The 27,687-nt window shown below is 48.3% G+C and overlaps 1 protein-coding gene across 1 annotated transcript in view; it reads left to right on the top strand.

The window, feature by feature from the left end:
* Window positions 1-14,394: 14,394 nt before the first annotated feature.
* DNAAF9 (dynein axonemal assembly factor 9) overlaps window positions 14,395-27,687 on the top strand; it is a 157,060-nt gene continuing 143,767 nt past the window's right edge. Inside the window, exon 1 of the mRNA XM_068274655.1 lies at window positions 14,395-14,536. Within this exon, the coding sequence (XP_068130756.1) occupies window positions 14,487-14,536 (50 nt within the window). The 5' untranslated portion in view covers window positions 14,395-14,486. The remainder of the gene's footprint in view (window positions 14,537-27,687) is intronic.

Raw genomic sequence — 27,687 nt, 5'->3', positions numbered from 1 at the left:
GTTGATGTAATGGACTTGCACAGAAGCACTTTATAAAAGCACTGGAAATTTTTGCACAAGTGCACATATTTTGTGGCACCTGCCTATTGAACTATATACTACCATTTTAGTGTTATTTGTTTTATTGTGATCCAGAGGTGGATGGTATTGATAACAATCAATATGTCCCAGGAGACTATATTTTAAATGTTTTTAACAATTTGCTTGTTTGTTCAATAAAGTTTGATATTTATAAGATTGAGATCCACAGTGTCCCTGTGATATTATTTATCTGTAGCTCAGTAAGGTCTCTCTTTTCTTTTTTGTGATATAATGAACTGATCTATATCTTGTTTTTTCCGCCACCAATTAGGCTTTCTTTGGGGGGTACATTTTGCTAAGAGCCACTTTACTGTAAATGCATTTTAACAGGAAGAATAAGAAAAAACGGAAAAAATTCATTATTTCTCAGTTTTCAGCCATTATAGTTTTAAAATAATACATGCCTTCATAATTAAAACTCACGTATTGTATTTGCCCATATGTCCCGGTTATTACACCGTTAAAATTATGTCCCTAGGCTATCACAATGTATGGCGACAATATTTTATTTGGAAATAAAGGTGCATTTTTTCCGTTTTGCATCCATCACTATGTACAAGTTTAAAATAAAAAAATATAGAAATATTTCATCTTTACATTGATATTTAAAAAGTTTAGACCCTTAGGTAAATATTTACATGTTTTGTTTTTTATTGTATTGTTTTGTTTTTTTATATTAAACATTTTATTTGGGTATTTTTGGGAGGGTGGGATGTAAACACTAGATTTATAATGTAAATGTGTCTTGACTTTTATTTTTTTTTACTTTTAGTTGTAGTTTTACTTTTTGGCCACAAGATGGCTGCCATGGGTTTGTTTACATGACGTCACTCTAAGCATAACATACGCTTAGAGGGACGCATGGGGAGGTAACAGCCAGAAAAAGCACAGCTTCCGAGAGAAGCTGTCGCTTTTTCAGCGGGGGAGAGGAATCAGTGATCGGGCACCATAGGCCGATTGACTAATTGCCTGGCTAACGAACCGCGGCCGGGAGTGCTCGTGCTCGCGCGCGATCGGCCGCGGGAGCGTGCATGGTTCCTGGACGTAGTTTCTACGTCCAGGAACTAAAATAGGTTAATGTGGACCTGAACTCTTGCACAGGACAGAAGGAAAACAGAGAGAAATGCACCTTGTATGTATTTAGAGTGTTTAGCCTGTCCAATTCCCACTTATCTGTGGCTAATCACCACCGCAATTAAATCTCTCAGCTGTGTCAGGAATCTCCTCTGCCTTGGCAGAGCAGCTAATTTGTAAGCACAGGATGTTAACTATATGTCTGCTACCATGAATGCAGGAAGTAGACAGACTGCAGATTTATTGCAGGATTGTATCAGCTGTAACAAAGAAATGGTTTTTTTTTTAAAGTTATTATGCTGTTGTGTATCTTTTAGAGCAGAGAGGATTTTCTGAGTTCAGGTCCACTTTAAAGCAGACCCAAACTCAGAACTTTCTCTCTGCTCTACAAGATAAGCAACAACATATTAAGCTATATTGGGGAGGTGTTAGTGGCCCCCTCCCTCCCTAATATAGCTTCCCCAGTGGTATTAGTGCCCCCCGTCCGCAATATAGCTTCCCTAGGGGTCTAGGGCTTCCCCTCTCCCTAGTCCCTCCCCCATAAGACTTCTCTGGTGGTCTAGTGCAAACAACTGTATTATGGAATAGAGACAGTAAATATAAATAATTTCAAGCTGGTGCAGATTTTATGCAGCCCAGGATTGGATCATTCAAATGCAGTAGCTAACGATTTTGGACTGATCAAATTCCTACTTCTACAAACTGGCAGTGGCATATAATTAACATAAAGTTTTCATAATTATTTACAGTGGTTTGCAAAAGTATTCGTCCCCCTTGACAATTTTTACAAATAACTGCAAAGTGGGGTGTGCATAATTATTCGGCCCCCCTGAGTCAATACTTTGTAGAACCACCTTTTGCTGCAATTACAGCTGCCAGTCTTTTAGGGTATGTTTCTACCAGCTTTGCACATCTAGAGACTGAAATCCTTGCCTATTCTTCTTTGTAAAACAGTTCCAGCTCAGTCAGATTAGATGGACAGCGTTTGTGAACAGCAGTTTTCAGATCTTGCCACAGATTCTCGATTGGATTTAGATCTGGACTTTGACTGGGCCATTCTAACACATAGATATGTTTTGTTTTAAACCATTCCATTGTTGCCCTGGCTTTATGTTTAGGGTCATTGTCCTGCTTGAAGGTGAACATCTGCTCTAGTCTCAAGTCTTTTGCAGTCTCCAAGAAGTTTTCTTCCAAGATTTCCCTGTATTTGGCTCCATCCATCTTCCCATCAACTCTGATTAGCTTCCCAGTCCCTGCTGAAGAGAAGCATCCCCCCGAGCATGATGCTGCCACCACCATATTTGACAGTGGGGATGGTGTGCTCAGAGTGATGTGCAGTGTTAGTTTTCCGCCACACATAGCGTTTTGCATTTTGGCCAAAAAGTTCCATTTTGGTCTCATCTGACCAGAGCACCTTCTTCCACATGTTTACTGTGTCCCCCCACATGGCTTGTGGCAAACTGCAAACGGGACTTCTTATGCTTTCTGTTAACAATGGCTTTCTTCTTGCCACTCTTCCATAAAGGCCAACTTTGTACAGTGCATGACTAATAGTTGTCCTATGGACAGAGTCTCCCACCTGAGCTGTAGATCTCTGCAGCTCGTCCAGAGTCACCATGGGCCTCTTGATTGCATTTCTGATCAGCGCTCTCCTTGTTCGGCCTGTGAGTTTAGGTGGATGGCCTTGTCTTGGTAGGTTTACAGTTGTGCCATACTCCTTCCATTTCTGAATGATCGCTTGAACAGTGCTCCGTGGGATGTTCAAGGCTTTGGAAATCTTTTTGTAGCCTAATCCTGCTTTAAATTTCTCAATAACTTTATCCCTGACCTGTCTTGTGTGTTCTCAGGGCCGGCCCTAGACTTTTTGCCGCCTGAGGCAAAATTAGAAAAAAATCGCCGCCCCTCCCCTAGCCATGGGAGGTAGGGGGCGCTGAGCTGGAGGGGTAGCGGGCAGAAAGGGGGTATTGGGCCTAGCGGCAGGGAGGGGGGTCGGACCCCCCCCTCCCTCGCCTGGGTCCCCCGATCTGCGCTCCACTCCAGCGTTAAGTAGAAACCTGCATATGATGAAGAGGCAATGGGCGGGGGAATCACTCACCTCTTCCGCGTTCCATCGCGTGCTCCACTGACATCACTTCCTGCATCGCCACCCACTGCATTGTAAGTGGACGGCCTTGCAGGAAGTGACGTCAGTGGAGCGCACGATGGAACGCGGAAGAGGTGAGTGATTCCCCCGCCCGTTGCCTCTTCATCATATGCAGGCTTGTACTTAACGCTGGAGCGGAGCGCAGATCGGGGGACCCAGGCGAAGGACGGGGGTCCGACCCCCCTCCCCGCCGCTAGGCCCAATACCCCCTTTCTGCCCGCTACCCCTTAGCTCGGCGGGCGGCCCCCAGCGCATGGACAGGCGGGTGCCGCCCCCCAGATCTGCCGCCTGAGGTAAATGTTTCACCCCACCTCATGAGCGGGCCGGCCCTGTGTGATATTTGGACTTTATGGTGTTGTTGTTCCCAATATTCTCTTAGACAACCTCTGATGCCGTCACAGAGCAGCTGTATTTGTACTGACATTAGATTACACACAGGTGCACTTTATTTAGTCATTAGCACTTATCAGGCAATGTCTATGGGCAACTTACTGCACTCAGAGCAAAGGGGGCTGAATAATTACGCACACCCCACTTTGCAGTTATTTATGTGTAAAAAATGTTTGGAATCATGTTTGATTTTCGTTCCACTTCTCACGTGTACACTACTTTGTATTGGTCTGTCACATGGAATTCCAATAAAATTCATTCATGTTCGTGGCAGCAATATGACAAAATGTGGAAAACTTCAAGGGGGCTGAATACTTTTGCTAACCACTGCATATAGATCCTCTGGTTCGTTGTCGGTGGCCAGTTGGGCATACTGCGTTCTCCGCAGCCAGCCCAGTTCTCTGTGACCAGTCCAGAGTACCGCACATGCGCGCCCCAACCGACCCCTCCGCCCCCCCGTGTTCATCAAACAGGGCAGTCTATGCACTCCTGATGTTCCTGCATGTTGCACACTATAAGCATTGCCGAAATGCGCACTGCAGCGCATTTGGCCTATCTCCTATTAAAGGAGTACTGTAGGGGGTAGGGGGGGAAAGAGTTGAACTTACTTGGGGCTTCTAATGGTCCCCCGCAGACGTCCTGTGCCTGCGCAGCCACTCACCGATGCTCCGGTCCCCGCCTCCAGTTCACTTCTGAAATTTCCGACTTTAAAGTCGGAAAACCACTGCGCATGCACAGCTGCGCCCTCCCTCCCGCTCACGCCACCTGGAGTGTATTGCACAGGCCCAGTACAGTCTGCATCTGTGCAGTACGCTCCTGGTGACATCAACGGGAGCGAGGACACGGCCATGCAAGTACAGTGGTTTTCTGACTGTAAAGTTGGAAATTCCAGAAGTGAACCGGAGGCGGGAGCATTGGTGAGTGGCTGCGTGGGCAAAGGATGTCTGTGGGGGACCATTAGAAGCCCCAGGTAAGTTCAACTCTTTTTTCCCCCTACAGTACTCCTATTCTGTCGTTTTCTCCAAGGAGATACATTTTCATCTTATCATAACGTTTCAATGCTTAGCTATTGAAAGAGTACTAAAAAGTAGGTAAAAAGGTAATAGCAAAGTTATGTTGAACAATTTCTTGCTTGGTGGGGTGTTAAAATATTTTATTGGTAATAATATCTCCTTGGAGAAAACACAGGAGGAAAGTTAATAGGATAACATAAAATGAACAGTAACGCTAGAGGGCGCTGTTGAGACACGAGCTCCCCAGCAGCGCACACATCAGTGAATGGACATTCCAGCAGGGAACTGGAGTCAGGCCTGTTTGTTTGTTGTAGGATCTACCACGCTGACAGCCGCGGGGGTGACCGTATTCCTGGCATGACATACTGAGGTGCTTCTCTGTCAGCACAGCCTGCCTGTCCTTGCTGCTGGAACACCCACTCCCTGCCCGTGAATAGGCTAGTGTAGCATAGTAGCAGGAGGCCGTAATTATTGTCCTTCATCCCGGCCGGACTGTAAAAAATGGTACAGCCCGTTGCCAGGATACAGCTGTTGGCTGCTCCCGTGTGGCCGTTATGGGTGTGAGATGGGAGTCGGGTGCGCGCTTGCGCGTGACAGTGGCAGCTCCTGAGCGGGCGCGCGCAGCTTTTGTGCCTGCAGCAGTAGAGATGGGAAGTTCGGATCTTTTCAATGATCCGGATGATTCGAATCGGATCATTGAAGAGATCCGGATCTTTGATCCGAATCTCGGATCATTTTACTACCGGAAGCATTCGGGGGTGAAATGAACAGCAGGACAGGTCTGTGGACAGGAGAAGGGGAGGGGGGTGGACACACAGAGAAGGGGAGAAGATGGACAGAGGGCAGGGAGTGGACAGAGAAGGGAGGAGGGACGAGCAGAGAGCAGAAATGTTTGAACACAATCCCCACATGCTGAAGTCATATGCTTTACATATATTTCACCTATATGCTCATCTGTACACTTTGAAAGAAAAGGTCGCACAGTGAAAGAAAGCATTCCCAGAAGATAAGTGCAGCTGTTTAGTGCCCAGTGCAGGAGGATTATATTGCCTTTCAATCACACTGTCTGCAAGTTACTGAGCTGTGCTGAGCCAAAAGCTTCCAATGTGTTCACTGTGCAGCACAACTACGGAACAGACAGCCTATAATGGGCAGCACGTAATAGCCAGTATGTGTGCTCTACACATATCTGGCAGTGGCACCCATGTCCCCTCTCTCTCATCTACTTGTCTCCCTGCAAGGCTGCCTCCCATACAACAGAGCGATCCCTGCTTCCAGGACCCCGCTGCCCGCTGAGAGGGGGCGTGTCGCTCCTGGCCCCGCCCCTTTTGCGATCCGAATCGTTCATTTTGATGATTCGGATGATCGACTCATAAAAAAGATTCGGATCAAAGATCCGAATCGTTCATGATCCGGACAACACTAAGCAGCAGCAGTAGGAGCTCTAGTGTAATCTGTGATGGGCAACTCTATCCAGCAGAAATTACCCCAACCCACCTTTCACTCAAAAAGCAAGACAAGATTTTATAGCAGGAAGCACTTATACCCTTTCAAAGAGGAACTTTAACCCAGGATTGAACTTTATCCCAATCAGTAGCTGATACCCCCATTCCTACAAGAACTCTTTACCTTTTTGCTAATAGATCATCAGGGGGATCTGTGTGGCTGATGTTGAGGTGAAACTCCTCCCACAGTGTGATGTCAGGACCATGGTCCTGACTGTTTGCTGTCTGTGATTCTGTGAACCTTGTTGTATTGTGGGAAATAACGTCTGTTTCCAGCGGCCAGAGCCGGATTAAGGCAAAATGGGGCCCTAAGCAGAGTAACTGATTTGGGCCCCCCCCATCATGTCGTAATAGAATCAGAAGATGCAGCTGCACAGCAACATGCCGCACACACTGGGGCAGCCGAGCTACTGGTTGCTATGGGCAATAGCCAGCTTTCCTCTGTGGGTGCACAATGCAGGGAATAGCAGCGACAAAATGCAGAGTGAGAGATGAATGGCTGGGACATTTGCACTCAGGGGCTGGGGAACCCCTGTGAAGAGGGCGCCAGATATCACAGCAGCAGCACTTTCCCCCTGCATCTCCAGCCTGGCAATAGCAGAAAGCTCTGGACACCGCCAAACTGGAAGCCGTACCCCAGATAGAATTACATAACCACCCCCACCACCGAACAACCGATTTCCTCCCAAACTAGACAGCCACCATGCAGCCTCCATCCCAGTGAATACAATAGTCCAGCAGAGAAGGCAGCTGCAGTGGGGGAGAATGACAGCACCAGATGACTCACATTCACCTATTGCGATCCAAGCAATAGAGGTCCCGTCATCCGGAGCCCATCTGTCTCCTCTAGAGTGCTGCCGCTCTGTTACTACTACTATTACTACTTCCTACTTCCTGTCTGATCTGAGAATCAGGAAGTTCAGAACGAGAGGCTGCACTGTAGAAGAGACAGATGGGTTTCAGGTGACGGGATCTCTATCGCTTGGATCATGGATAGGTGAGGGAGCGTTTGCCATCTTCTGCTATCATTCTTGCTGCAGCTGTGGTTCTCTGTGGGAAGGGAGGGAACTCAGGCAGAGCGCACAGTAGCAGGAGGGGGACCTAGGAGGAGAGCCTGGCTCTGAAGACAATCAGCAGCGCACCGCATCATTAGACAAGACAAATAACATTTATATCGCGCTTTTCTCCTGGCGGACTCAAAGCGCCAGAGCAGTGCCTGTGGGTATGCCTTTAAGCATACCCACAACTAATCAATTACATCCTCACACCTACCAGCATGATGTTTGTAATTATATCCCCCTGGGTTCCTTATATTTCATTGCATTGTGCTGAATCGAGCTGCCGACTTTGGAGAAAAGTCATCCCGTGTAATACAATGTAACTATGGAAAGTTGCATATCATTTTGAAGCTCTCTTTCTCCTCTTTCCAGTGATAGATAAACTGCCACCCTACGCCTTTTAGTTTTCGCTATTTTTTCGGGATCGAAATTGCCGTGGCAGCAAAAAAAAAAAGGATGGCGAGGTCTGGTTTATGTGCTGATGGGGCCCCTTTGACTCTGAATGGGGGGCCCCAAGCGACTGCTTTTGTTGCCTGGTCAGTAATCCGGCCCTGCCAGCGGCCAAGCAACCACTATCTCCCTCTGTGCATAGAACTCTCAGTAACGAACGTTCCGTACAGATCCCCTGGCAGAACTAAAGATATCACCACCTGTGATCTAAATCAGAATGTAAATCAGAGAGGAAAGATTTTACAATGGGCAAACACTGACTCAATAATTTAAAGAGAACCCGAGGTGGGTTTGAAGAATATTATCTGCATACAGAGGCTGGATCTGCCTATACAGCCCAGCCTCTGTTGCTATCCCAAACCCCCCTAAGGTCCCCCTGCACTCTGCAATCCCTAATAAATCACAGCCACGCTGCTGACAAACAGCTTGTCAGAGCTGGCTGTGTTTATCTCTATAGTGTCAGTCTGCTGCTCTCCCCGCCTCCTGCAGAACTCTGGTCCCCGCCTGCATCCCTTCCCTCCCAGCTGAATGGAGGGAGGGGACGGGGGCAGGGACCGGAGCTATGCGGGAGGCGGGGGAGCAGCTGAGACTGACACTACAGATGTAAACACAGCCTCACAGCATGGCTGTGATTTATGAGGGATTGCAGAGTGCAGAGGGACCTTAGTGGGGTTTGGGATAGCAACAGAGGCTGGGCTGTATAGGCAGATCCAGCCTCTGTATGCAGATAACATTCTTTAAACACACCTCGGGTTCTCTTTAAGTAATTGTATTCATTATATTCATTGCAGTTGCACTTTAAGGACTCAAAACCGCTGTGCTGAGATGCAACTTTGGGGAGGGTGTCGCCTGTCCACCACGCAGAGGGGGCTTTCGAGTATGCGGGCCTGGGGCAAGAGGTCAGGTCAGTGGCTGAATAGAGTACTGGTTAAGGGCTCTGCCTTTGACATGGGAGACCAGGGTTCGAATCCTGGCTAGGTCAAGTACCTATTCAGTAAGAAGTTCAAGGCAAGACTCCCTAACACTGCAGGGTGGCCTCCTGAGCGCGTCCCAGTGGCTGCAGCTCTTGAGCGCTTTGAGTCCAACAGGAGAAAAGCGCTATACAAATGTTCGGATTATTATTATTATTATTAAGAGAGTCATATGCAGGGCCTAGAGCCATAATTGTAGGCCATATACCGTACCATCACCTCAGGGGCTTGTCCGTAGCCGGATGAGCATTATTCGCATGACGCTGAGGCTGTAATAATAAAACCGATATGTGCAACAAGGTGTGCTGATATACGTCATGCGCAGCCGCTCGCGGATGCACGATCAGGGATGCGCCTCTGGGTCAGTGCCTGAGCCGACCAGCACTGAAGGGGGTTCTTTTAGGTGAGCGGCTGGCATGGTACAGGGCACCCTTTAGGCACGGGGTCGGGGGCAATTGCCCCATGCCCCCCCTTCCCGCCACAAAGGCCACCTCTGCACCACAAATGCCAAGTGCTAGCAATCGCCCGGTCGGTGAACGGAAGCAGCTGACAGGCGATTAATTCATCACCTTCTTGTGGGAAGGAGGCCCAGCTTCAAGTCCTCAACTAACCCCCCCCCCCCCCCCCCCTTCTGTGCATTATGTTTTGCCAAGAAAGTGAGGCGTGGTCCACTTTCGACCTGGTGTGGTAGATGTGCAAATCGCATGCTGTAGAGGTTGTATGGCAATTTCACTTGTAGCAGGTCTGCTATACGGAATACACAAGACATGTTGTTTATTTGTATGTTCTTCCCAAAAAATGGATTAAGATGAAACGGGGCGCTAGGCAAGACAGCAGTTTTTGCCCTCTTCTGATGATCACCTGACCTTTTTTAGTAAGATTTGATGGAGGCTAGCATCCACCCACCAGGCCCCTAGACTCCCTCCAAGCCCTAGGCAACTGCCTAGGTTTGCCTTGTGGATGATCCGGCTGTTGTTCTTTCCATATTTACTTTGGATCCATCACTTTGCGCTTATAGACCAAAAAAAAAATACTGGAAGTTTATCTGCCATCCGATGACACTGGCCTGTGTGGCATTAGGGACAGATTAGAATGGGAGCTCTCTGGGAGGCAGGTACAGAGTGTATTCTGTACAGTGCTGCGTAATATGTTGCTGCTAACTACATAAGGAAAATAAAATAATGCTTCTGTTCAAGCAAACCCATCGGAACTGATAGCCTGCAAAGCTGGCATTGTGCTGGCAGAGTTAGCATTGGCAGCCGCTGCCTTCAGCACCTCATATGACCTATGCAAATACCAACTACAGCATCCAACAAAGCAATGCCCGGAGTCTGATGCAGAGGCCGGAGCAATTCTCTAGATGATAGGGAGGAATGGTTGCTGTGTTGCTACTCTCCCTGATAGCAGTCTGATTATGCTTTGTTTAACCAAAGGCCATTAGAAGTATGAAACACTAAAGAGCAACTCCAGTGAAAATAATGTAATAAAAAAGTGCTTCATTTTTACAATAATTATGTGTAAATGATTTAGTCAGTTTTTGCCTATTGTAAAATCTTTCCTCTCCCTGATTTACATTCTGACATTTATCACACGGTGACATTTTTACTGCTGGCAGGTGATGTCAGTGGAAGGAGATGCTGCTTGCTTTTTTGGCAGTTGTAAACAGCTATTTCCCACAATGCAAGGAGGTTCACAGACAGGAAACTGCCAGGACCATGGTCATGACATCACACTGTGGGAGGGGTTTCACCACAATATCAGCCATACAAACCACCCTGATGATCCATTTGTGAAAAGGAAAAGATTTCTCATGGGAAAGGGGGTTTTAGCTGCTGATTGGGATGAAGTTCGAATCCTTGGTCACGGTTTCTCTTTAACATACATCTACTGATTTAGCAGTCCAATCGACCATCCAATCTGATAATTTATTGAAATGGATGAAAATCGGCACCGCAACAAGGATGCCCAATCAACGATGCAATCAATTTCAGGCCGAAATAGGTTGAATATATCGATGGAACATGCTGGGAAATCTCGGGCCGACATAGTCCACTTGGTGCGCAGCAGTAATGGTGTGTGATATTGCGGCGACGGACGAACATGACGGAACGCCCGGCTGCTATCCTCCCCAAATGTTAGTGTACCTCCTGGTGCTAAAGCCGGATCTCACCTGTTCCAGCTGCTCCTGCTTCCCCATTTGCATCCCACGTGGCCGATCGTCTCAGCAAGGCATAACCAACCTCATCGCCTCTAGTCATGTGATATTGGTGAGAAAATGTGAGGCCATCAGCCATTAGTTAACCTATATCATCATTTTCTGTACGGAGAATAGAGCAGTGCGCAGGGAGAATGGAGCACTTCGTACGGAGAACTGAGCCCCCTTACATAGTCCATTTGGATGCCAACTGCGCAGGTCTCCATATACCATCTGATAATCTGCTGGTTCAGACCCTGTATCTTCCACTGCGCATGAGCAAGAGTGATGACGTTAGATGTGGATGTGGACGCTGCCAGTCTATGGCAAACTGATGCCACACTGGTCCTCCTCCATCATGTAATCTAAAAAATGTGGGCCTCCATGTCCATGATGTTAGAGAGCACTGGGCTCGGGGATGATCTGGGAAGCCTCTGGATGATCTAACTAGAATACTGAAGCTCAGTACCAGAGCCGGGCAGAGGCAGAAAGGCGCCAGCCTTTGGGTCCAGCGCCGTGAGGGCGCATTCCTCCCCCCTGCCCCGCTGCCTTCCGGTCTGAACTAACCTCCCCCGGGCTCCCCGACAGTTTGCAGCCATGTGTCCTCTCATAAACTATGAAACGGTACCAAGCAGATTTAAATAATTTCTTGACACTGGGGCTTTTTAAGGTAAACAAAAGATGGATTCAACCTAGGATTATAAAAATAGCTCTGGCAACCATAGGGGGAGGGTGCTATGATGTCCAAGCAGGGCCGGATTTACCATAAGGCACTGTAGGCATGTGCCTACAGGCGCCTGATTATAGAAAAGCGGCTCATTCCTCATCTTAAAGTGCCTCCCTCCCTCATTATGCAGAGTCCAAAGTGGATCATAAATGAGAGGTTACTCACCCAGCTCTCAGCATTGCACTGAAGAGATCTCCCTTCAGTCAGGGTCACCTCCAGCTACCTAATACCAGGGGGCACATCTAGCTACTTAGTATTAGGTAGCCGGAGGCACACTCAGTATTAAGGGACACCTATGGCTCCCTTCAGTGGGCAGGGAAGTAAAGGAGAGGTGACAGCTTGGCCAGCCAGGACATATGCAGTGCGGTTCAGCGGGGGTTTGTAGGTTCATGAAGGGTGAAGTCTAGGGTGCCAGAACATCTGTGCCTGTAGGCTCTTGTGATGTAAATCTGGGCCTGGGTCCAAGAGTAATTTGAGGCCCACTCAGATGAGATACTACTCTCTGCTGTTTCTGTGTCCTCTTCTTGAGTTCCTTGTTAGATTACATCCACAGTGGCATGCAGTGCGTTACTGCAAAATGCAAGCGTTACAGTGACAATAAAGCATACTTTTCTTTGGCTGTTTGCTTCACTGTTTGCGACGCAATGCGCAGATAAAGCGCGGTGCTGCTTTTACGTTCCGTTGTGTTACTGCTTTTCCACGGAACGTAAAGCTCACTGTGTACCTAGCCTTAGATCCTTATCTATTTGATTAACTGACAGAGACTTGACAATGGGTTATACCTAAAGTGTGAGGCCAGTTTCCCACTGCGGATTGGCGGCAGCAGTACGGTGTGGCCCAGGGACAGCACCGCCAAAAACAGGCCTTCGGGGAATACCGCGTTAGTATGCGATAACCCTTGTCTGGCAGCCAGCCAAGCAGGAAGTGACACTCACTTCCTGTGGCCAAAGTGATCATGTGCCTAACATACACTTCCACGCATGCGTGACACGTAAAACTTGTGGCGGGTATTTTAACACACGTGTGGCCTAGACTTACATGACTTCCGATCCGCTGCAGGTCTCCGCAGAGCCGCACAGTAACATAGCTTTGCCCTTGCATTTGGGATGCGGTGAAACATCACTTCCATATCATCGTGCGGCACCGCGTCGGTGTGAAAGTCCCTATAGACTTTCATTGCCCTGGGGTGGATTGCGGTCAAAAATGTCACAGCACCGTCCCAGTGTGAAAGGGCCCTGAGGGTCCTTGCACATTGTGTTTATTGCAACGGACAATATAATTGCAATGTGCTGCAATGATATTCCTATGGTGCTTTCACATTTAGTGCGGTGAGGCGGTTTCCGACATAGTAACACACAGCATGCTGTGTGGTTTTTGGAAACGTGTGCATCTACAATGACAGTGTAGCATACTTTCATTGCACTGTATGATTCACTGTATAGTCGCACCACACGCCTAATGTGACTTTACAGCACGATTGCATTTTGATCTTACCACAACGCAATGTACGCTGTGTAAAAGGACCCTTACTGTGCAGGCAATGCATGCAATGTGAAAGGACCCTTACTGTGCAAGCAATGGATGCAATGTGAAAGGACCCTTACTGCAGAGCAGGGACAGGGTCCTCCAGTACCCAAGGCTAAGACACCAAAGTGCGCCCCTCCATCCCTCCCACCCCAGCTGTCACACACTGATTGCTATTAGACTAAGAGGCGCCCCAACCGACCAACACCTTAAAGGGAACCTGTACTGAGTAAAATTATTTAAAATAAACACATGAGGTAACTTCAAATGAACAATAAATAGTTACCTTGCCATCCGTTCCTCTCAGAAGCTCACCATTTTCTTCTGACAATGATCCCTTCCAGTTCTGACAACATTTTGTCAGAACTGAAATATATCAGTTGCTGTCAGTTATATATCAGTTGCTGTCAGTTATAGCTAAGTGGACAACTGATGTGGCCGGTAATGTCCATGTTTCCCTATGGCTCAAGTGGGCGATGTTACAGTTTAACAGTGTGCTGATCAGAAAGCTGTTGTAGGATAATGGCCATTTTCAAAATGGAGGACGGAGAATTCCCTGGATCACAGTGGAAAAACAGGATGCGGGAGAGGAGAAAGAGATTGAGGAGTAGACTACACGGGAGGTAAGTATGACCTGTGTATGGTTATTTTGACTTTTAATTTTCAGTTCAGGTTTTCTTTAAACTCTAGTTATCTGGCTTGCAGTCACTGCCATGTATCCCCTTTTCTTATTTATCTCTGCTTCAAACACAATACGGGAATAATAGTGAGTAGTGCGCCCCTCCTACACTGCGCCCTGAGGCAGGAGCCTCTCTCGCCTCTGCCTTACTGTCCAGGCAACTGGATAGGTTACTCAGGTACAATCCTGTCTCTCTGCTCAACTGATGTTGCATATTCTGTGCAGATTTCTATGGACTATTATATGTGACAATAAGCTACAATATACAGAATAATAATGCCTAGCACAGATCTGTAGTGATTATATACAGAATAATGGTAATGTCTTGCACAGATCTGTAATGATTATATCTGTAATATTAATGATATAATTATAATGACTGAATGGTATAATGACTTGGCATAGTGAAGGGGTCCAGGGTGATGTTATACAGAATGATGGTATAGTGCAGGCTGATGACGTAGACATGCTATGTGGGGTGAAATCAAATGAGAGGAGAATGGAGAGCAGGCACGGGCGCGGTCACGTGATTGGAGGAGGGCCGCATTGCGCGCTCCCGTCCCTGGATGTGACGGAGAAGGCGACGGGGGCGCGCAGTGAGGTTGGCAGGGCGGCCGCACGGTGTAGCGGGATAACTGGGGGATCAGAAGCCGGGAAACCGGGAGCAGAGCGGGACCATGTCTGCGAGGAGAGCCGCCCGCTACCAGAGCTGCTCCCCGGCTGCGAGGTACGGATGTCCGCCTGTGTGCAGTGCTGGGGACCCGGGGATGTCATCACTATAGCCAGGCTGATCATACAGGCACAGCAATAGCCATATATACAGGCACAGCAATAGCCATATATACAGGCACAGCAATAGCCATATATACAGGCACAGCAATAGCCATATATACAGGCACAGCAATAGCCAATATATACAGGCACAGCAATGTCCATATATACAGGCACAGCAATGTCCATATATACAGGCACAGCAATGTCCATATATACAGGCACAGCAATGTCCATATATACAGGCACAGCAATGTCCATATATACAGGCACAGCAATGTCCATATATACAGGCACAGCAATGTCCATATATACAGGCACAGCAATGTCCATATATACAGGCACAGCAATGTCCATATATACAGGCACAGCAATGTCCATATATACAGGCACAGCAATGTCCATATATACAGGCACAGCAATGTCCATATATACAGGCACAGCAATGTCCATATATACAGGCACAGCAATAGCCATATATACAGGCACAGCAATAGCCATATATACAGCAATAGCCATATATACAGGCACAGCAATAGCCATATATACAGGCACAGCAATATCACCATTCTTACACATCACATGACTATAGTCAGGCTGATTATACAGGCACAGCAATGGTACATATATACTGTACACACACACACACACACACACACACACACACACACACACACACACACACACACACACACACACACACACACACACACACACACACACACACACACACACACACACACACACACACACACACACACACACACACACACACACACACACACACACACACACACACACACACACACACACTGTACATCCATAAATATATATATACATACATATACACACACATGTATATACATGCATACACATATATGCACAAACATTATTCTATTCTATTATTCATACTGTATAGTGAGTATAGTACACACACAGCTACAGGTCTCAGCATGCCCTCATGCATCCGCTCCTTGTCAGTGCTCAGGGCTCTGGCTCAGTGGCTGAAGGTGATGATTTGTGGCTGCCTATGAGGTGGTTACAGATCCCTCTATGAACGTTTCCCTGTATAGTAATAGCTAATGGCAGACATTATTGGCGGTTCTCTGCAGGCTGGGATCCATCACCGTCCCGCGCTTCTGACACATGCTTTACATTACAGCAGACCTCCAGCCAGCCTTCAGATCCAGTTAGTCATTTGGCTGCAGACTCCTGGTAGTTGGGAGAATCCCAGGGCTGGTCCACACTGGGGATGATTGCGCTGCGCTTTTTCAATCAGTGATTAGCAAAGCGCTAGTACAGTGTTTCCCTATGGGAGGGCAGCATTCACATTGGAGTCTAGCGATTTGTATAATGCACAGCATGCAGCATTTTTTTGAGTGATCGCACCGCAATCCTATGCCCCCAAATAAGAATAGCATGGCCCAATTGCCAACAAATTGTTGTGCACAGTCAGTAAGCACTTAGTGATTGCATTTTCAATGTGAACTAGGCCTAAACTTACCTAGAAGGGGCGAGCCAGAAGTGTGCAGGTGGCCACAATCTGAAAAATGTCCATGGCACACATACCTGCACTTACCTCCATCCTCTCTACCAAAAGGGGCCAACTGGTATTTCCCCTTTCAGAATCTTTTATGGACCAAACACTGCTTTACAAACCAGCAGTCACCTCCACATTTTGTTCCAAATGGTGCACGCAAGAGTTCCCCTTTAATTTTCCTTAAAATCACTGTCTGATAGCAGTCTCAAGCTAGTTGGGTATTCTTTAGCGTGGTGTCTTGAGTATTGTATCTTTGGCTTCAGATGACTGGGAACAGTAGGCTATAGGTGCAACTGAATTCCAACATACCATCTGGGCGCAGTGTTATGTCTTGTATAGGGATGTTTCGGTCTGCCTCTTGAAAAGCATGTGCTTTGTGATTTACCGGTGCCAGCCCGCAGCCCAGCGAGCGAAGCGAGCGGGCAAGGGGACACTGATTCTACTAAAAAGGGGTATATCACTTTAAATGTATGCTGTTTTGTCAATGTATGCTAGTTAGTTGGAACACCTGACTTATTCACAGTGATAGTGATGTTGAGCATCTTGTAACCTAATATTCTGAGTGGCCAATGCATAATGCTACAACCTGGTATTCCTCAACTTCTCTAAATACCAGCATAATCCGGCAGTTTAGGTACTATAATAGTCTCAATGAGTTTCCAGCCATTAGATGGTGGCACGGGGCAGTCTATATCCAAGTCCTACCTTGACTTATTTCCCCCTACCTCCAAGCTTTTTTGGGTAGACAGTAGATCACATAACTATAGTTTACAGCTGGCAGGGGAGGAACACTGGGCTGTCTCATCCAAATTTGCACCAAAATATGCGTGTTAGGGCATATTTTCGGGGGATGCCTTATTTTTCCATGAACAATCAAATTCTGGAACATCGTCATAACTCTCCAAACTCTGAATTCCAGCATGCATTTCTTGCGACTTTTTCTATGTATAACAATCTATAGGTACCGGTTGCCTGGCACTTGCCAATCCTGCTCCTTTTGAGTCTGGTGAGTTTGAGGATAACCAGGTATGCAGGTGTTGCAGTTTAGTCTCTGATGCACTTTTTTTTTCTGGGGGGGGGCAGCACTTTCCTGTAATTGCAGTTGCCAGGTTAGGAGTAAGGTTAAGTTTTAAGATATTGGACAGTGAGGCCCAGTGCACACCAAAACCGCTAGCAGATTCGCAATACGCTAGCGGTTTTGGGAGCTGATTTCAGTGCGATTCTAGGTATGTTTAGAGACGTTTTCTAAACATGCCGTGCGTTTTTGTGAAGCAGATTACACATATTGTTACAGTAAAAGCTGTTACTGAACAGCTTCTGTAACAAAAACGCCTGGCAAACCGCTCTGAAGTAGCGGTATTCCTATACTTTACATTGAGGCAGAAACGCTTCTGCAAACCACAAACGTGCAGCAGGAGGCACGTTTGCGGTTTGCTACAAACCTCAAACCGCCGGTGTGCACCATCCCATTGAAATACATTAGCCAAGCGGATTTACATCCGGATGCGGCTGGCGGATCGCACCTAAAACCGCTCAGTGTGCACTGGGCCTAACTTGTAGCTATTCTTTCATTCCTAAGGTCGTTTTGGTCCTGGTGGCCCAAGTTCTCAATTCAGTAGTTGAGCGTCCTGTTTGCACATTGGTCAACAATTATTAGCTCTCTTGGCCACTGGTCTCAGACTTCAATACGGTTTGCCTAAATCATACATGTCAAACTCCGGCCCGTGGGCCAAATCTGGCCCTCAGGTGGTTTCCCCACTTTGTATTATGTTTGGCCCACTTAGGACCACCAGAGAAGCTATATTGGAGGGAAAGCCCTAGATTACCAGGGAAGCCATATGGGGAGGGGGAAAGCACTAGGTACCAGGGAACTGTATAGATGAGTGAGGCGGGTCACTAGACACCAGGGAACTGTGTAGGCCTGTAGGGGATGGATGGGGGATATTAGACACCAGGGAACTTTATAAGGGAGGAAGGTGGCCACTAGACATTGAGGTTGGCCTGCGACTTGGTCCCAGAGCTCAATTTCAGCTCACTTTATATTTAAGTTTGACACCCCTGGCCTAAATGTTTCGTTCTGATATATTTTGCTGTGATATTCTATTTTCGGTATTATCCTCATTTGTTCTAAATTAAAAAAAAAAAAAAAAAAGATATTGGCCTCAATTCACTAAGCTTATCTCCTGTCTTTGATAACGTTTCTAGAGTTATCACCATGGTGACGAGGCATGTCGTATTCAGCAAACATTTTACCTCAGGCAAACCTAAAGTTATCTCTTCTGTCTTTAAAGGGAAGGTCCAAGCAAAAAAAAAAAATGAGTTTAACTTACCTGGGGCTTCTACCAGCCCCATGTAGCCATCCTGTGCCCTCATAGTCACTCACTGCTGCTCCAGTCCCCCGCTGGCAGCTTTCTGACCTCGGAGGTCAGGGCCGCATTGCGTACATTTTTACGCATTCCCGCTAGTGCAGGAACATTAACATATACATTTTTACGCATTAGTGGTGCAACGCATACATTTTTGTTACTGCACTAGCTGGAATGCGTAAAAATGTATGCAATGCGGCCCTGACCTCCGAGGTCAGAAAGCTGCCAGCGGGGGACTGGAGCAGCAGTGAGTGACTACGAGGGCACAGGATGGCTACATGGGGCTGGTAGAAGCCCCAGGTAAGTGAAACTCATTTTTTTTTTTTGCTTGGACCTTCCCTTTAAGTTAACTCTTCAATCCTTAAAATAACTCCATCTCTATCAGGCTGTTAATTAACTGAGTGTGAAAATAACTACAGAGGAGGTACCGTAAAGGTGGCCATACACTCGTTAGATTAGCAGCAGATAGATCATCAGTAGATTTTCTGATCTATCTGATGTGTTTAGGAGCATTTTTTACTAGGAACAGATTTCCAATAGATTTCAGTATGAAATCTATTGAAAATCGATCTGATGGCATTTTGTTGTCATCAGATTTCCATTAGGTCCAATGCAAAATGATAAGCCATCTCAAGAAATAAGCCTAAATTTTCCAACATGTCAGATCGATGAAAATCGGCTGAGTGTATATGGGCCCCTTAACTTAGGGAATGAAGAGATAAGATAACTCTCTCACTGTGTGGAGGTAAGTTTTCTCTCGCCTTATTATCTCCGGCATGATCTTAGTGAATTGAGGCCATTGGGCAGTAAGAGCCAGGTATGGATTATGGTGTTTGGCATGAAATAGGTTAATTTTATATAGCAGGGTCAGGTGCTGGGTAATTTGGTGCAGTGGGGGAGGTTACAGTCATGGGCAATGGGATTCTTCATGAGAATTGTCTGTGCAGTGACTGTTGATTCTAGAATTTTGTCAAACTGCAAATATTTCTGTATATGGTGCTTGATAATGTGGTCCTCCTACTGCTGCCTAGGCTTGCATGCAAAGTGACTGTTGCTATAGATCACTATAGGTATTTCTGCACCCATGTACCTCTCGGTGCAGGGAATTCAGTATCGCTGCATGGATGTTGCATTGCAGTAAACACACTGCAGGGCTGAACAAATCCCAGGTAATCAGATCTCCATAAGAATCATAGCTGGCTCCTAATGTTTGAGGCTTTTATATACGGTAATTGTCAGTGGAGCTGCTAGCTGGACAGACTGGCTCATGTTTTCCATATATAATTTTCTGCATTAAATACTGGCGAGCTGCCAGTGTGGCATATAATGAAGGATGTCATTGAAGGCTTAAAGAACTTCTGAAGTGAGAGGGATATGGAGGCTGCCATATTTGTCTCCTTTTAAACAGTACCAGTTGCCTGCATTTGGCTGCAGTAGTGTCTATTTGGCTGCAGTAGTGTCTGAATCACACCAGAAACAAGCATGCAGCTAATCTTGTCAGATCGGACAATTCATGTCAGAAACACCTGATCTGCTGCATGCTTGTTCAGGGTCTATGGCTGAGAGTATTAGAGGCCAAAGCAGAATCATCCACAAGGCTACTTGGGCAAGAGAGGAGGGCCTGGTAGGTGTCCAGAGGCCTGGCTGACACTTTTTCTGATCCCCATTCCCTATCTTTTCTTACCACAGAATCCAGGAGGCCAGCAGGGGGAGCCAGATCTGCTATCTCATTTAGGGCCCTAATTCACGTTAATCCTCATTTGTACAATGCATCATGTGACTTCCAGTAACCAATCATACGCAGAGGAAAAACTGTACCTATTACTCAATGCAGTAAAGTTGATGGGGTTTTTTTTTCCAAGGTAGAACTGGAACTGCTTGCGCCAAATACAACCTCAGTCCTCTTGGAATACATTGAGTGCTGGTTAGAGGTCGATTGCATCTCTCACTTCACTTAAAACATTTTTTTCCACATTTGAGAACCAAACTCCGAGTGTAAGCTCCGAAATTGTAGTTTCCTGTTTATCTGCTTATTTCTCAGGTCACCTGTTGCTAAAGAATCTTGCTGTAGGGAAATAGCTATGGCCTGTGCAGCAGGGGTGTGGACCAGCACGAGTGAAACAATGTTGATGCTGTGGCCTTGAATATAATGTAAACACACCCTTACGTCACAAGCAGTAGATTTGCATTTATGGCGACTTTTGGCAAATATCAGTAATCACCTCTAGTCACCAGCAGCTGTCCGCTATTAGAGGCAATAACTCTGTTACTCGCCAAAGTTGCCCCTAGTGCACTTTTTTTGTGAAATAAAACATTTCTACGGGAAACAACCCATATACTGTGTGCCGACGGCTACTAATGAGTGGCTGTTACTGCTGCTGGCTTAGTGGTGGCAGCTAGTTAATGGCTGTTACTGCTGCTGGCACAGTGGCAGCTGGTAATCAGTGGCTGTTACTGCTGCTGGCACAGTGGCAGCTGGTAATCAGTGGCTGTTACTGCTGCTGGCACATTAGCAGCTGCTAATCAGTGGCTGTTGCTGCTGCTGGCACAGTGGCAGCTGCTAATCGGTGGCTTTTACTGCTGTTGGCACAGTGGCGGCTGCTAATCAGTGGCTGGTTCGGCTGCTGGCACAATGATGGCTGCTAATCAGTGGCTGTTACTGCTGCTGGCACAGTGGTGGCTGTTACTGCTGCTGGCACAGTGGCGGCTGCTAATCAGTGGCTGTTACTGCTGCTGGCACAGGGGTGGCTGTTACTGCTGCTGGCACAGTGGCGGCTGCTAATCAGTGGCTGTTACTGCTGCTGGCACAGTGGTGGCTGTTACTGCTGCTGGCACAGTGATGGCTGCTAATCAGTGGCTGTTACTGCTGCTAGCACAGTGGTGGCTGTTACTGCTGCTGGCACAGTGGCAGCTGGTAATCAGTGGCTGTTACTGCTGCTGGCACAGTGGTGGCTGTTACTGCTGCTGGCACAGTGGCAGCTGGTAATCAGTGGCTGTTACTGCTGCTGGCACAGTGGCAGCTGGTAATCAGTGGCTGTTACTGCTGCTGGCACAGTGGCAGCTGGTAATCAGTGGCTGTTACTGCTGCTGGCACAGTGGCAGCTGGTAATCAGTGGCTGTTACTGCTGCTGGCACAGTGGCAGCTGGTAATCAGTGGCTGTTACTGCTGCTGGCACAGTGGCAGCTGGTAATCAGTGGCTGTTACTGCTGCTGGCACAGTGGCAGCTGGTAATCAGTGGCTGTTACTGCTGCTGGCACATTGGCAGCTGCTAGTCAGTGGCTGTTGCTGCTGCTGGCACAGTGGTGGCTGCTAATCGGTGGCTTTTACTGCTGTTGGCACAGTGGCGGCTGCTAATCACTGGCTGGTTCGGCTGCTACCACAGTGGCGGCTGCTAATCAGTGGCTGTTACTGCTGCTGGCACAGTGGTGGCTGTTACTGCTGCTGGCACAGTGATGGCTGCTAATCAGTGGCTGTTACTGCTGCTACCACAGTGGCGGCTGCTAATCAGTGGCTGTTACTGCTGCTGGCACAGTGGTGGCTGTTACTGCTGCTGGCACAGTGATGGCTGCTAATCAGTGGCTGTTACTGCTGCTGGCCCTCGCATGCAGCACCACAGCTACGGTCTGCGGGCCGCAAGGAATTAAAAACTTTAGAGAGCTTTTGAGGGCCACCAGAAATGCCTTGAAGGGCCCAATTTGGCCCTCCAGACAGACTTTGGACATGCCTGCCTTAGGGCAAGTCTATTCCTGGCGACAAGTCTCCTCTTTTAGCTACTGTTTTCAGCAACTAAATCCTTTATGCACGAAGCAACGGCAAAATTGCTGTGTGCAGGCAGCAAACAGTCATTTTACCGGTACTGAAGGCAAGGAAGCAGCGCATGTTACCCGAATACGCATTGCTATGGTAACCCCAGTAACGCAGGTTGTGCTAATAGGGTAAGGCTAGGATCACAGTAGGTGTTGCGGTCTCTGTAAAGGCAGGAACACTACGTAATGGAAACATTTGAACTGAAACAGTCTGTATGCATGTTGGATTAGTTTGGTTCTGTAATATTATCAAGCTGACACATTGCATTCCAGCAGTTCTGGAGGTGTGTTTAGCTATCAAGGACAACAAAGGAATGATTAGCATATTCAGCAGTGATGCACTGTGGGGCACTTCAGGGCTCACTCTAACCTGAATAACCACAAATACCTTCAGTTTAAGGGCCTGAGCCCACGTTACAGCTTTTCAGTTACACGTCAATGTTACAGATGTAGCGACGAGCGATCGTTTCTGCGATCTCGTGACGCATGTACAGGCGCACGATCACGAACATTTCGCATGTTTAAGATCCTCGACTACTCCCGTGCAAAGTACCGCGATCGATTGAAGTCTCCTTTGCGCTCGTGGATACATTTTCCTTCGTCTGAGTTTTCAGCTTTATTGGGCTGTTTTCAGCCAGTGTCTGGCTAACATTAATCACGCATTGTAGTGTGACAGTCAGTTAACAGTAAGCATCTGGAAGAGGCCAGGGGGGGGGGGGGGGGGGGGAGAGCTACTTGTGAAGGCAACATTACAGTTACTTGCTATGTGTACTGTATCTATCTCTCTAGTGCCTCCCTTCACTTGGCTATAGCACAGGGGACATATGATAGACATCAGATTGCTGGGAGTCTGGCTGTTATGTGTTATACACAGAGAGGGTGATGGGTAAGGCTGCCTGCTCTCAGCTGCTCCTCACTGAGCCTGTGCATTCCTGCTGTTTGTTTCTGGGCTGTGGGATTGTTTTGGCCCAGGAGGCCTGGAAACCAGAGTGGGTAGGGGAGTCACACAGGAAGTCATGAATTAATGGCATGTGAATGTGGCTGCCTGCGCTCTCCTCTCTCCCACCCCCCTGGCTGCAGGAGAAATGCTGCAGGCAGACGTCCTATTCTCTCTCTGCAGCAGCCATTGGCTGGGATATGGGTATTGTGTGAAGGTCAGAGGATGGGCTGCCTGGCACACTGTCAGCAGCTGACTCCATAGGGGCTTTCCTGTCATCCATCTCCACACTGATAACAATCAGTAAATTGTTCTGCTATAGATTCCTGTGCCCTCACCACAACAACAAGGCCTAATTGGCTGCATGTGAGCATGGAGCCACTGATGCAATGCCTCTGCCTCGTGTGAAATCACAGCTCTGCTAACCCGAACAATGCTGGATCTGTTTCAAGGCTAATGGCTAAAATGTATGACGGATTCATTTGTACAGTCAAGCTGAGTCATAAAAATGTAAGAACTGCTTTTTATGTCTGAAATACTCTTCAAAGAGAATAGCTGTGTGAGATTCAAATGGAATCATGTGACCATGTGCCCTTATTTTGGCTGTGCAATAGCTGTACGCTAGCACCAGAATAAATCATGTGGAAGACTCCTCTCCTCCTCCAGCTCGTCTAGCAAACCTGTGCTCCTTTCCTCCTACTCTAGCAAACCTGTGCTCCTTTCCTCCTCCTCCTGCTCGTCTAGCAAACCTGTGCTCCTCTCCTCCTCCTCCTCCTCCTCCTCCTCCTCTAGCAAATCTGTGCTCCTTTCCTCCTCCTCCTGCTCGTCTAGCAAACCTGTGCTCCTTTCCTCCTCCTCCAGCTCGTCTAGCAAACCTGTGCTCCTTTCCTCCTCCTCCTCCTCCTCCTCCTCCTCCTCCTCCTCCTCCTCTAGCAAACCTGTGCTCCTTTCCTCCTCCTCCTGCTCGTCTAGCAAACCTGTGCTCCTTTCCTCCTCCTCCTGCTCGTCTAGCAAACCTCTGCTCTTCTCCTCCTCCAGCTCGTCTAGCAAACCTGTGCTCCTTTCCTCCTCCTCCTGCTCATCTAGCAAACCTCTGCTCCTCTCCTCCTCCAGCTCGTCTAGCAAACCTGTGCTCCTTTCCTCCTCCTCCAGCTCGTCTAGCAAACCTTTGCTCCTTTCCTCCTCCTCCTCCTCCTCTAGCAAACCTGTGCTCCTTTCCTCCTCCTGCTCGTCTAGCAAACCTGTGCTCCTCTCCTCCTCCTGCTCGTCTAGCAAACCTCTGCTCCTCTCCTCCTCCAGCTCGTCTAGCAAACCTGTGCTCCTTTCCTCCTCCTCCAGCTCGTCTAGCAAACCTGTGCTCCTTTCCTCCTCCTCCAGCTCGTCTAGCAAACCTTTGCTCCTTTCTTCCTCCTCCTCCTGCTCGTCTAGCAAACCTGTGCTCCTTTCTTCCTCCTGCTCGTCTAGCAAACCTGTGCTCCTTTCCTCCTCCTCCTGCTCGTCTAGCAAACCTCTGCTCCTCTCCTCCTCCAGCTCGTCTAGCAAACCTTTGCTCCTTTCCTCCTCCTCCTCCTCCTCTAGCAAACCTGTGCTCCTTTCCTCCTCCTGCTCGTCTAGCAAACCTCTGCTCCTCTCCTCCTCCAGCTCGTCTAGCAAACCTTTGCTCCTTTCCTTCTCCTCCAGCTCGTCTAGCAAACCTTTGCTCCTTTCTTCCTCCTCCTCCTGCTCGTCTAGCAAACCTGTGCTCCTTTCCTCCTCCTCCTGCTCGTCTAGCAAACCTGTGCTCCTTTCCTCCTCCTCCTGCTCGTCTAGCAAACCTGTGCTCCTTTCCTCCTCCTCCTGCTCGTCTAGCAAACCTGTGCTCCTTTCCTCCTCCTCCTGCTCGTCTAGCAAACCTGTGCTCCTTTCCTCCTCCTCCTGCTCGTCTAGCAAACCTGTGCTCCTTTCCTCCTCCTCCTGCTCGTCTAGCAAACCTGTGCTCCTTTCCTCCTCCTCCTGCTCGTCTAGCAAACCTGTGCTCCTTTCCTCCTCCTCCTGCTCGTCTAGCAAACCTGTGCTCCTTTCCTCCTCCTCCTGCTCGTCTAGCAAACCTGTGCTCCTTTCCTCCTCCTCCTGCTCGTCTAGCAAACCTGTGCTCCTTTCCTCCTCCTCCTGCTCGTCTAGCAAACCTTTGCTCCTTTCCTCCTCCTCCTGCTCGTCTAGCAAACCTGTGCTCCTTTCCTCCTCCTCCTGCTCGTCTAGCAAACCTGTGCTTCTTTCCTCCTCCTCCTCCTGCTCGTCTAGCAAACCTGTGCTCCTTTCCTCCTCCTCCTCCTGCTCGTCTAGCAAACCTGTGCGCCTTTCCTCCTCCTCCTGCTCGTCTAGCAAACCTGTGCTCCTTTCCTCCTCCTCCTGCTCGTCTAGCAAACCTGTGCTCCTTTCCTCCTCCTGCTCATCTAGCAAACCTGTGCACCTTTCCTCCTCCTCCTGCTCGTCTAGCAAACCTGTGCTCCTTTCCTCCTCCTCCTGCTCGTCTAGCAAACCTGTGCTCCTTTCCACCTCCTCCTGCTCGTCTAGCAAACCTGTGCTCCTTTCCTCCTTTCCTCCTCCTCCTGCTCGTCTAGCAAACCTGTGCTCCTCCTCTCCTCCTCCTCCTCCTCCTGCTCGTCTAGCAAACCTGTGCTCCTCTCCTCCTCCTCCAGCTCCTTTATCAAACCTGTGCTTCTCTCCTTCTCCTCCAGCTCATCTAGCAAACCTGTGCTCCTCTACTCCTCCACCTTGTCTAGCAAACCTGTGCTCCTCTCCTCCTCTTCCCGCTCGTCTAGCAAACCTGGCTTCTCTCCTCCTCCTGCTCATCTAGCAAACCTGTGCTTCTCTCCTCCTCCTTCAGCTTGTCTAGCAAACCTGTGCTTTCCTCCTCCTGCTCGTCTAGCAAACCTGTGCTTATCTTCTCCTCCAGCTCATCTAGCAAACCTGTGCTTCTCTCCTCCACCTCCTGCTCGTCTAGCAAACCTGTGCTCCTCTCCTCCTCCCGCTCGTCTAGCAAACTTCTGCTCCTCTCTTCCTCCTCCCGCTCGTCTAGCAAACCTCTGCTCCTCCTCCTCCTGCTCGTCTAGCAAACCTGTGCTCCTTTCCTCCTCCTCCTGCTCGTCTAGCAAACCTGTGCTCCTCTCCTCTTCCTCCCACTCGTCTAGCAAACCTGTGCTCCTCTCCTCCTCCATCTCCTCTTGCAAACCTGTGCTTCTCTCCTCCTCCTCCCATACGTCTAGCAAACCTGTGCGTTTCTCCTCCTCTTCCAGCTCCTCTAACAAACCTGTGCCTCTCCTCCTCCACCTCCTCCTCCTCGTCTAGCAAACCTGTGCTTCTCTCCTCCTCCTGCTCGTCTAGGAAACCTCTGCTCCTCTCCTCCTCCTCCTCCTTCTCCTTCTCCAGCTCGTCTAGCAAACCTGTGCTTCTCTCCTCCTCCTTCTCCAGCTCCTCTAGCAAACCTGTGCTTCTCTCCTCCTCCTTCTCCAGCTCCTCTAGCAAACCTGTGCTTCTTTCCTCCTCCTCCAGCTCGTCTAGCAAACCTGTGCTCCTCCCCTCCTTCAGCTCATCTACTAAACCTGTGCTTCTCTCCTCCTCCTCCAGCTCTTCTAGCAAACCTGTGCTTCTCTCCTCCTCCTCCCGCTTGTCTAGCAAACCTGTGCTTCTCTCCTTCTCCTCCCGCTTGTCTAGCAAACCTCTGCTTCTCTCCTCCCCTCCCCCTCCTCCTGCTCTATGGCATGGGAATGGCTGAGCTTGCAGTGCTGTCTCACCTGTGGTTCATACCTAGAAATCGGTGACTCTTGCAGCAATTAAATAGGTCAGGTAATCTTTAAATCACTGTGGTTATGTTTTTGGAAGTATTCCATAAATCTTAGTTTACAGTGTATAATTTAATGTGTATAATTAGAGTAGAATGTGAGAATTCACCTTGTAGAAGCATAATGCTGTTTCTCATGCTGCTGCCAGTCACTGAGCTGCTCCTGGAAACCAGCTGAGGGCACAGAGCGCCTGCTTTTGCCATATTGCGGCTGTAGGGGGCAGCACATCTCGGGGGTGAGGGGGTAGTGATTGTTTCAGATAATAGTTGAATACTATTTTAATTGTCTCCTTCCACTACCCCCTCCTCTTACCAAATATGCCCTAGGCTTGGGCGCAAGTTCAGAGACTAGCGCTGTACAGCATTATGCATTGCTTGCCTGTGGGCTAGTGATGCGTGCTGTTGCTATGGAGAGGGTAGGATGGTCAAAGGCACTCATCAGTGATGGAAGGTTAGGGAGCCAAACACTGGGGTTGCCCCGCACTCATCCAAGATGGTCTGCCAGCTGTACACTCATACACAGGCGCCGGCATCTTTACTGCTGGAAATGGAAAGGTGCATCACTGTGGAATGTTTGTAGTGAAATGAGCAGAAACAACACCTGGTCTCCCAGAGTTCACTGGAGCAGAAGGCCCGG

Source organism: Hyperolius riggenbachi, chromosome 1 (genome assembly GCF_040937935.1).
Source record: "Hyperolius riggenbachi isolate aHypRig1 chromosome 1, aHypRig1.pri, whole genome shotgun sequence".
Classification (NCBI taxonomy): Eukaryota; Metazoa; Chordata; class Amphibia; order Anura; family Hyperoliidae; genus Hyperolius; species Hyperolius riggenbachi.
The sequence above is the reverse complement of the archived record's forward strand: the minus strand, read 5'-3'. Positions and strand labels throughout refer to the sequence as shown.